Source organism: Molossus molossus, unplaced genomic scaffold, assembly GCF_014108415.1.
Source record: "Molossus molossus isolate mMolMol1 unplaced genomic scaffold, mMolMol1.p scaffold_m16_p_10, whole genome shotgun sequence".
NCBI lineage: Eukaryota > Metazoa > Chordata > Mammalia > Chiroptera > Molossidae > Molossus > Molossus molossus.
The window spans coordinates 36450997-36462819 of NW_023425345.1; the positions used below are offsets into that span (position 1 = coordinate 36450997).

The 11823-nt window shown below is 42.6% G+C and overlaps 1 protein-coding gene across 2 annotated transcripts in view; it reads right to left on the reverse strand.

Moving 5' to 3' along the window:
- Window positions 1-8829, reverse strand: part of ITPR2 (inositol 1,4,5-trisphosphate receptor type 2) — a 470721-nt gene extending 461892 nt beyond the window's left edge. For both annotated transcript variants that reach the window (XM_036251040.1, XM_036251039.1), the window contains exon 1: window positions 8640-8829. In XM_036251040.1, coding sequence (XP_036106933.1) covers window positions 8640-8731 — 92 coding nt within the window. In that variant the 5' untranslated portion in view covers window positions 8732-8829. The remainder of the gene's footprint in view (window positions 1-8639) is intronic.
- Between the last annotated feature and the right edge of the window lie 2994 nt (window positions 8830-11823).

Below are 11823 nucleotides of genomic sequence, written 5' to 3' on the forward strand. Positions count from 1 at the left end.
AAAAAAAGACAGAGTCAGCCCTGGCCAGTTTTTCTCAGTGGTTAGAGCGTGGGCCTGCGGACGGGAGAGTCCTGGTTTGGTTCCCACTAAGGGCACGTACCTCGGATGCAGTGTGTCCCCAGCCCCAGTTGGGGTTGTGTAGGTGGCAACCAGTGGATGTGTCTCTCTCACATCGATGTTTCACTCTCGCGCTTCCCCACCTCTCCCCCCTACTCTATCTAAAGATAAATGCAAAAAAAAAAAAAAGTCCTCACCTAAATGTTTTCATGTGAGGATAAAAAAAAAAAAAAAGACAGAGTCATTTCCTGATCTCGTGGTGTTTACAATACTGGGAGCAAGTGCCTTATGTCTCCCTTAGATCCAAGCCAAGTGTCACACTACAAATTCCCAAAGGACGTTTCAGTCTGTGAGATAACAATTAAGTATAGCTTACTATCTGGCATCTTCTCGGTCCGTACCCCAGCGCACGGTGAGAACCGGCGAGTGAAATGCCTCGCCCAGCAGCGGGTGCCAGCGTAACCACACCACCAGGAAAGCTGCGTGGGCTTGATTCATGATGTGGATACACTTTTAATTTTAGGATTAAAGTTTTTTCTGGATAACTTGATAATTTAACTTATTCTTTTTGTTGAGTAATTTGTTTTTATTTTAGAGACATTTCAAAGATAATACAGAGAGTTCCCATGTCCCCTTCACCCCTTCACCCAGTTTCCTCTAAAGCTAGCATCTTACATAACCATAGTACATCAAAACTAAGAAATGAATGTTCACGCATTACCAAGACCAAACCTCCAGATTTTATTTGACTTTCAAGTTTTCCCATTAACATCCTTTTTTTGTTTGTTCCAGGACCCAATTCAGCTACCGCATTGTATTTAGTCATAATGTCTTCTGAGTCTACAATGTGACAGTTCCTCCGTCTTTCCTTGTTTTGTGTCTTTGTTTTTTGTTTTTTTGTGTGTTGTTGTTGTTTTTAATCAATTTGATAGTTTTGAAGAATACTAGTCAGTATTCTCTAGAACATCGTTCAATTTGTATTTTTTTTCTCCTACTTATACTGGGGTGGGTGTGTGGGGGGAGAATACCACAAAGGTGAAGTGCTCCTCTCATCACACAACATCAGCTGGTGACCAGAACCTTGGTCACTTGATTAAAGCAGTCTGTCAAATCTGTCCACTGTAAACAATTTAACTTATTCTTAAGGGTTGGAGATCTGTGGGTATGTATTAGTATAAACTATAAAATAGCTATTGTTAATCAATCATTGCTTTGAATTTTGGAAGAACTAATCTATCCATTTCAAACACATTAAAAATTTTTTTCAATTTATTTCAGTCACACACACACACACACACACACACAAACACACACACAAAATCTCTCACAAACTAATACCTATAGAAACTGACTCAGGCAATAAAAGTTTCACAGTGAGTGCTAAGATTACTAAAATGACCAAGTCAGCCACGCTAAAGTGCATACTTCTTACATGTGCAAACAGACTTCTTCTAAAGTTAAACAGACTATATATTTACTACATAAGTTAAATCAACCATTGATAATTACCCAGCATTACTGGCCAGACAAACATTTTTCCATAATACATTTTAAAATACCAATAATAACCACAAACAAAAATACTTTATGGTAAACATATAACCCTCTATTTCAGAAACATGCAATTTCCTTGTTTGTGGTTTTCCTCCACTGACTATCACCAGGCAAATGCTTTTTAAAACAAATATTGTCAATTAACAGCAATAAGAAACTGAAATATTCTTAAAAACATTCTTTTCATTTTTGTGAACTTACCTACTATAAAAGTAATAGATGTATAATTAATGAAACATATATATAGAATCTAGGAAATATGTAAGATATAAAAATTAAAATCACCCATCCATTCACCATCATGCAATGTCAACACTATTTGATTTTCTTTCCATGTGTCTTATTTCATATTTTTTAATTAGAATTATGATTTTCTAAAGACATATATTAAAAACTTTCCCACCGAGCCCTGGTCAGTTTTGCTCAATGGTTAGGGCATCAGCCCACAGACCAATGTCACGGGTTCAATTCCGGTCAAGGGCATATACCTCGTTGCAATTGGTCCCCAGCCCTGGTTGGAGTCATGCAGGAGGCAGCCACTCAATGTGTCCCTTTCACGTCGATGTTTCTCTCTCTCTTTCTCTCTCCCCCTCCTTCCCTCCCTCCCACTCTATCTGAACAAAAATGGAAAAATGTCCTCAGGTGAGGATAAAAAATAAAGTAAGATAAAAACTTTCCCACCTAAACCTACGTGGGAGTAGAAAGATAATTACATTTAAAAAAGTCATCAATACATTGGAAAGGCTCCATTTTATACATTAAGCAAATGAATAAATGAGTAAATGATCATTAAAGTTTCACTACTTTGATTATAATCTGGTGGCTCCTTCACCAAATTCTGATATAAAAAAAGAGTAAAGCCCTGGCCGGTTTGGCTCAGCGGTTAGAGCGCCGGCCTGTGGTCCAGAGAGACCCGGGTTCGGTTCCCGCTAAGGGCATGTACCTCGGTTGCAGTTTGTCCCCGGCCCTGGTTGGTCATGCGGGTGGCAGCCACTCGATGTGTCCCTTTCACGTCGATGTTTCTCTCTCTCTCTCTCTCTCTCCCTCCCGCTCTGTCTGAACAAAAAAATGGAAAAATGTCCTCGGGTGAGGATAAAAAAAAAAGAGTAAAGCTCATTCTGTTACTGTGCTCTAAATGTGTTATAAAAGTCTACTGCTATTTCTTCTTTTACATTTATATATGAAGCCACACCCTGTGCCTAAATTCAAGGTTTTAAGTTTGAGTCTATTATATTCTGTCTATATTCTGTAAATTATCTGCATACTGTCTGTATAAGAACAGTTCCAAAGGGAAAATGTGATTACCAAAAGTGCTACCTATACAAAAAAAATCTTCTCGTAAACCTAGAATGAGGCCAAGCAGTTGCCTCCGAATGCTATCCTATCAAAGCCATGCATCAAGGGCACCTGAACAGGGAGGGTTGTTTACCTGACTGAGCTCTCCAAGACTGCAATGTTGTTTATGGAAGGACTTCAAAGTTTAAGAACTCACCCTTTCAGCTTAAAATAGACTTTATGTTCACTACTTCAGAAACTGTCTCTGTATTCAAGCTGATTTCAAGTTCTATAACATGACACTACTAATCGTTAGACTTTCCAAAACAACTCAGTATTCAAGATTACATTGTCTTCTTCCTCCCTACTAAACACCCATGCAAATGCCCAATGGATTTTTAGATATTTTTATCACAATAACATATGCCTTAGTCAAAGTTTACATACCTAGTTTTAGCACAAAATACTTGGAAGCGTCTACTTGAAAGATACTAAAGATAACTCATAAATTATGCAAACATAAAAGTTGACTATAACCATTCCTTGATTCATCTATGACTCTTCACTGATCAAACAGTAGCATAATTGAATAAAAAGATAAAGAAAAGATAATAAATCAAATCTGTAAGTATTTAAATATAAATACATTTAAGCAGGAAAAAGATCAGGCAGGGAAATTGGAGGAACTATAATTGAGAATAAAATGTAACTATTTACACAGTTCTTTTCATCTAAGGAATTAAGTCCAAATTATAAACTGTGTGACCCACCATCACTTTACCTGATGTCCAACTTTGAACATGGAAACAAAGGAACTAACAAGTTCACTGAATTGGCCAAAATTAAGCAGGAAGTAAAAATGAGGTCCCCATTATCTCTGGCTAAGAGACTACAGTCATGCACCTCTAAACAATGGGAATATTTTCTGAGAAATGTGTCCTTAGGTGATTTCCCGGAGCAAGCAGCATAGACTGCGCTTACACAGACCTAGACGTCTAGCCTACTATTGTAATTGCACATGCTATGCTTCTATACAGCTGACGGTGCAGTGGGTCGGTTCACACCAGCATCACCACAAACACGTGAGTAGTGATTTGCGATGAGATGTTACCACGGTTAAGAAGTCGCCAGGCGACAGAAATTTTCCTTCTCCATTCTAATCTTATGGGACCACTGCTGTATATGCGGTTGACCAAAGCTTTATGATGCTTTGCCGTCATTGCCTCAATATGTGGTCACCTGACAATTCTGAGACCTTAACTAGTGGGTGTTGATTCTTGGTAGATCCTGAGAAAAAACTTCAAGCCATAGGCAGCCATCACTTAAACATATGAACACACACACACACATGCACCAATACATATATGCACACTTGTCATTTACTAACCTGTCAACCATGCAAAGAATAGACAATAAAGAAATTAAATACTTTTCACTGCTTCTACTATTCCACCCATCCTGGGAATTCTGCTATGCTCATTCCCACTGTGTGTGGTACCTGGTCATTGATCAAACTGATGTACCCAGAAATATGAAGCTTCTGACGTGGCAACAACCAAAGAAGTAAATCTCAGCATAAAGACATGGAGGAAGGGGACACGGAAAACTAATACTGCATTCGGAACTGTACGGCACATTCTGAAGTTCCCTCCTTCCCCTTTAAAACAAAATAATAAAAACTACAGCCCTAAAATGTACCAGTGACAAAATAATTCATTTATTTAAAACATATTTACCATCTTCATCCAATAAGATTTAGAGCAGTTTTCCTTAAGTCAATAGAAGTGTTTCCAAACTAGATGTTTAGATGAAAAATTGAGTTAGAAAATACATAGCAGGCCCCCTTTGCACCTCCACAAACTGGGAGAATACTCCAGTTTGCGACAATACAGGATTCAGAAACAACAGGCAAATACTGGTTAAAGAATAACTAGGGGAAAAGGGGGAGTTGCAAATCTTTGCAACTGAGACCTTCTAATTTCTCACAGACTGAGAAATCAAGCTTACAAGCTGCATCACAGCGCCTAAGAAAGCCTTCCACATTTCCAGCTGCAAGGGCCTCTGAGAAGAGCCAGCTAAACTCTAATATAGTGAAACTCGGTGATTTTTTTTTTCAGATGAAAATGTGTTACCCAATTGCAAAAATTCCCAAGGCTAAATAATAAGAATATATATCCTCCCAAATTGATTTACACCTTAAATGTTAAAAATCTGGCAAAATTTATTTGCAGACAGTTATTATTAATTACCATGAAATGCTGTGTCAACTCAGTTCTCATTGACTGCCTCCTAAGTTGAATTAAAAGAAAAGAAAATCCACCCTGCCCGGTTTGGCTCCGCGGTTAGAGCATTGGCCTGCGGTTCCGGAAGACCCGGGTTCAGTTCCCACCAAGGGTATGTGCTTCGGTTGCGGTTTGTACCCCAGCCCTGGTTAGGTTGTGCGGGTGGCAGCCACTCAATGTGTCCCTTTTGTGTCAATGTTTCTCTCTCTCTCTCCCTCCCACTCTATCTGAACAAAAAAAATGGAAGGGTGTCCTCAGGTGAGGATAAAAAGGAAAAAGAGAAGAGAAGAGAAGAGAAGAGAAGAGAAGAGAAGAGAAGAGAAGAGAAGAGAAGAGAAGAGAAGAGAAGAGAAGAGAAAGGAAAATCCTGCTGTTGTCAGAAGTGTCAAATAGAAAAAGAGCTAAAAAAGAAATCAGAAACTTTAAGACTAATTGGTAGCTCTTCCACTGAGTTTTTCTTTTTAATAGGGTGGGTGTCTTTTTTTTTTTTTTTAAGAATAGTTTATTGATTTCCTAGAGAGAGGGGAAGAAAGAAGAGAGAAACATCGATGCAATAGCATGTCCTGCACACCCCACACTGGGGATCCAGCTGCGACCCTGGCATGTCACCTTCTTGGTGCACCCGATGTCGCCCAACCAACGGAGCCACTCCCACCAGGGCTTCCATTGCGGTTTTAATATTAAGTGGAACAAACTATTTTGACAAGATACAATGCCAATGTCTCCAATCTAGCTCCTGGTTGGTTCACTTTAACAATTCACACCTTCTGAAGAAATTCAAGGACCACAAATATATAAGCACAATGTGGATTTTCCTAGCAACTTTACAAAAATAAATTGGACCTTTCATTCAATTTTATAATACCCCAGGGGGATGGACACATCATATACTCTCCTTAGTCTCCAAAGACAAACTGACACAAAAAAGAGAACAAATGACATGAACAAGGTCACATGGCTAAATGGCAGCAAGACTAGATCAAGATCTTCGACTAATAGCAGAGCAAAGACATTGAACTAGAGGTATGAACTCTGTCTTTGATACAGAACATGTATACATAGTGACCCTACAACAATATAATGAGAAACTATCACTGCCATACTTCTTTGATTTCATAGCCCTAAAATCAACTTGCAAAGTAAATCTCTACCAGTTGTATTCTAAGCGAATAAAGTAGATGATGCTACTCTGCCTAGATAACATTTCATGTAACATGGACACAAGCTCCTGTGGGCTTTATAACTTCTAAAAATCTGAGGGTGATGAGGTTCCACGGGTTGAAAAAAAAAAACAATCAAAACACCAAGCTTCACCAATAGCGGCATTTCCAAAGATCCTTCCTCACTTTAGAACCAGGTGCACAAAGGTCTTGTCATATGAACCTCAACAAGACTCTGTTTATTAACAAAATAATACTGCACAAACACATTCTAAGGAAATTCAGTTTTCAAAACACCAGCAAGAACTAATGAATACAAATAAGAAATATTTATACAAATGTATATGCTACATGAAAGGTCAAGTTTATTTTTTACTCAAGGCTTAAAGATGATGATGCACAACCAAAGAAACTAGCACTTGAGTGGGAATCTGGAGACAGGGTTACAGTTCCAGCTTTGGCATTAATGTCCTGTTTCTTAGATAGGTCTCTTCATTTCTCTTCCCCTCAATAAAATAAGTAGGGCAGACTCCACAACTGCTAACTTGTGGTTTCCTAATTTCCCATTGAAAGACCTATGTGCAAATAGTTACCATACACTATAAAACATGACTTCTGTTTGTCTAGCTTTGACACTTTATTCCTAATCCTTTTCATTATATTGTCCATAACTGTCACTATTGCTCATGGTTACAATAGTTAACACTTTATATAAGTGCTCAGTAATTGACAGGTACCACGCAAAACACTTTACATATGTTAACTTCTTCCTCACCATAACCCTCTGAGACGGAAACCATTATTGTTCTTGTTTTTCTTTTAAACATGAGGAAACTGAGAAACGGATGGATTATATAACTTCCCTGGGGTGATATGGTTCACAAGTGGAGAAGCCAGGATTTGACCCCAAGCATCCTGACCCTGGAGTATCTACCACCTGCTTAACTGCCACAGGTGGAGTCTTCAGAGGGAGAGTGTGAAATGCAGCAGAGTTCATCTGAAAAATGTTGTTGGGGGGCCCAAAACTGAACTTACACTAAGAATTCTCTTAGAAACAAATGGTGACTCAAGACCCACAAACCCAGCAGAAGCACTAGCCATGCTTCCCACCCCCACCCCCGCCCCCATGCCTCAGTTTCACAAGTAAATAACATTGATCTTAAAGGGATTAAATTAAATCTACCTTCCTTTCTTCACCCATGGGGTGGGGGGGATACACAAAGAACAGAAACTAGAAGTTCTGGTGACCTCACGTCCCCTGTAGAGTAGGCATTACTCCGTTATAACACTCTAGGAGCACTGCATGTTAAGTCACCACCCTAAACCTAACAGAAAACAGTGACCAGCCACGAGTAGAAACCAGTTCCACAGCCTGAATTCTCTAAGACAGCAGTCTACATGCTGAGGCTATGAGGTAACAACAAAATATATGTGCATCAAAATATATTGCAGTGTGCATTTAAACTGTGAACTTATGTTCTCAATCAAGACAGAGAGCAAATACTAGTTAACAATCAAGGCCGTCCTAGGTAACCATCTAGCAGAGTTACATGTATATGGTATATCTATCTATCTATAGCCCATTCATAAATCAACTCGAATCTCAAGAGCATTGCACTTAGCAGAGTTCCAGAAGAGGTTCATCATTTCAGTGGGCCAAGGCCTGGGAAGTGGAGAAAGCAGGTCTGAATTCTAGCACCCAGGAGGCCGACATGACCTCTGAGGGTCTCAGAGCACCAAGGGCCCTAGGCTGCCCCTGATGGCGGGGCAAGTCCGGGTTTGGCAAGGCCAAAAGGAAATTACTTAAGCAAAGAGGGCACCGGCTGCTGCTCCCGCAGGGCAAAGCCACACTTTGGCTCACCACTTTGCTTGAGTTTCATGTCCAAGGCCACGGACTTTTATCGCCAGCCCTTACAAACCCAGCCTTGAGAGACAGGGCTTGAGAGTGGTAGCGAGAAAAGATGGGGAGAGGAGGTGTGTTGTTTCACCTTTAAGGGGAAACATTGTTATCAAAACAACCAGTGGAGAAGCCAGCGAAGACTTCTTCGCCGGGCCTGTCTCAGGGCTTCTGAATCACTTCCTCCTTTTCGGATGTGTCTCTGAGTTGGGGATTACGAAGTTGCTGAGAAAATCTTGCCTCTTGGGGCAGCTTCCTGCGCGCGGGCGAGCCGAGCGCACCGCGCGGTGGCGGGCGCAGACCCTGCCCAGCGGCCGGGCCACGCTCGGCGGGAGCGGAGGACGCTGCGGCGCGCAGAGGAACTGGATGAGCTCGGAGGAGACAACAGCGCTGCCCAGCCCGCCCCCGGCTTACCCCAGGGTGCTGATGAAGCCGTTGACCGAGCCCTCCGCGTACAGGGACACGATGTCCCCTATGTAGAGGAAGCTGGACATTTTATCAGACATGCTGCTTCATGCTCCAAAGTAGACGTCCTTCCTCTTCTCTGCGCCCTCGCCGCCCTCTCCGGGGAGCCGCCGCGGCAGAGGCGGAATGGAGCGCACGACTGCAGCGCCGGGAGCGGCTGCAGAGGGCACGACCGGAGTGACCGAGTGTCGGCTCAGCGCACCCCGCGCTGGGGGAACCAGCCGGGAGCGAAGCCGCAGCCGCACACACCCCGCGACGTGCGCAGCCCGGGCGCCCCAGAGCCGAAGCGGCCGCCTCCCCGGCAGGTTTCCTGTTCCTTTCAGAAGTTTTCTTTTCTCTCCAACACCTTTGCTCCTCCTCCTCCCTCCTCCGAACCCCCTCCCTTCTGTGCGTCCTGCCGTGGCCGTCACCACCACCGGGACGCGGTGGTAGCAGAGCCTCTTGGTGCCCTCCGGGGAATTTTTGGACCAGGTGGTGGTGCCCATTGGGCGAAGGGGAGGAGAGGCGCCCGGGGAGGAGGGAATGGGAGGCCAATCAGGGAGCGGCGGCCGGGGGCGGAGCTGGGCCGGGGGCGGGGCGACTCCGGGAGGCAGGGCCACCCGGGAAGCCGCGGCTGTGGCTGCTTCGGCCCCTGTGCGGGTGGAACGCGGGGAGGCGCTGGAGGGGTGGCGGGGGCCCTGAGCCCGGGAGGTCGCACGGTATAGCCGCCCAGGAGAGGCTAGACCGGCGGCGTGGCGGTCCCCGCTTGGGAAAGTGAAGGGTGGCGGGGCCAAGACACTTTCCCGGATCCTGAAGTGGGCAGTGGGGCTGAGAATTGGCGAAGGGGCGGACGCGCGGGACTGGAGCGGTGGAGTGAGCCGGGATTCCCCTGGAGATGAAAAGGAGGAGCCCGAGTGGGATGCGTGGGGGTGGGTAATTTGCTGACAAAAGGAGAGAAAGGTGTCTTCTGAAGTAAAGGAAAGAATAATGAAAGAAAATAAGAGGGAAAGGAGGGAAAGAGGAAGGGTCTGTATTTGGAGTATGTAGTTCTGGTTTTTACCAGAGTGTATGGCGTTCGTGGAACTTGACCTGCCAGCAGATGTCCAGGTGGAAGCGAGCCTCCGTGGAGGGAAACGTCACTTGGCAGAGCCAGCAGTTTTTGTAGCCAACCGTTGGCGGTGAACCTCTTAAGCCTCCAAGTCGGCTCGTCCTGCTGTAAACTCCAAGCCCAGGTTTAACCTTCACCTTCCAGAGCCCACTGTTTGAATGACAGTCTTCTCTGGTTCCTTTTAAAGTTGCTGACTCTTAAGAAAGACAAATTTCATGTGATTTCACTTACATGTGGAATCTAAAGTACAAAATAAACAAACAAAACTGAATCACACTCATAGATACAGAGAATGGACTGATGGTTGCCAGAGAGGAGGGGCATTATGGGGCCGGAGAAATAGGTGAAGGGATTAGGTACAAACTGGTAGTTACAAAATAGTCAGAAGGTGTAAAATATTGCACAGGGAATGTAGTCAATAATTGTGTAATAACTATGTATGGTGTCAGGTGGGTACTGGAAGTATCATAGGAACACTATAAAGTACATGATTGTCCAACCACTATGCTGTACACCTGAAACTAAAAATAATACTGAATGTTAACTGTAAGTGAAAAAAAAAATTTTTTTAAGCTGCTGACTCTTAAAAGCTCCAGCTGTCAAAATGAAGCTAGTAGCTGGACACATTTGCACAACTCTGTGACTTTTGTAGCCCCTATCTTATGACATCATTTTAGAAGCCTTTTGCCCTACATTTCTGGAAGAACCTGAGAGGGCACACTCTTTAGGCAATGGTTAGGACATCCCTCACCCAAAGAACTGTGACCTAAGTAATCCCTACAGAGCAAGGTTTGCAGAAAAGCAAAGGAATGCAGGGCGTGCAGAGGAGTGTGACAAATTGTGCAACTGGCCAAAATTTTAATTTACAGTTCAAGAATGTCTTACAGTTCAAAAACAGTTATGGTTGAGACTTATACTCACGTAATGGAATATGAAAGAAGAATAAGCTTAATATTCAAATGTTTGTGTTTAGAAAACCTGGAGGGTAGAGAATGGAGTGTTAGACCCAGAATCCAGGAAATGCCAGCGCAAAGTCTGTACATGTTGAGATAAACTAGACCCAGTCATTGTCCTACCATACAGCTGACACATCTTTCTTTACTTCTGTGTTCTCCTTTGGAAAAGGTTACTTAGCAACTTTGATATGCCTGTAATATGATAGAATCTCTCTTCTGTCTACACATAATATTATTGTTGGGAGCCTTCAAGACATTGGACATATGAACTATTTTAAAACTTAAGTCGGAACAAGATGACGACCCTAGAAATGAAGGTTTCAGTTTATCAAAGAGATCCATGGGTTACATTCTATTATTCCTCATATTGCACAGTCATGTGCCATATATCCAATGGATATTCAACAACTATTTATCAAAGTAATAAATGTTTTTCTTTGTTTCCTCTAGGTACAACCTATCTGTGGACAACATATTACAAAACAAGTGGGTGATTGTTTATGCTGATGACTAATGAACAGGTTTCAGACTTCAAGCCATATCCCCAAAGCCAATGTCTTTCTTCTTTCTAACCTCAGCCCTACCACCCATGAGGTGTCTGGTATAGTCTGAGGATTGGATCGGGTCACACTTCTGTGTTGGCGTGACAAAGATGATCAGCCAGCCACCAAAGGCTCCTTCCATAGCAGCCAAGCCTCCTTAATGGTCTTCCCTGACTTAGCTATTATGGCAACTCTGTGCTTACATTTGCTCAGCTCAGAAACCTTGTAATTATTTTTTTTTTCATTTAAATTTTATTTTTCAATTACATTTTACATTCAGTATTATTTTGTATGAATTTCAAGTGCACAGCATATACTTTACAATGAGTTCTCCCTGACATTTCCAGTATGCACCTGGCACCGTACGTAGTTATTACAATATTATCCACTACATTCTTGGAATCATTTTTAAGTCCTTTCTCTCACACCCCACATTCAGTCAGTCTATGAGCAGTTCTCTCAGCTCTGCCTTCAAACTGTGAACAAAATGTTCTGTCTTCCAATGAAAATCATCTTGTTCATCAAATGGCATCACCAACCTCTTAAGA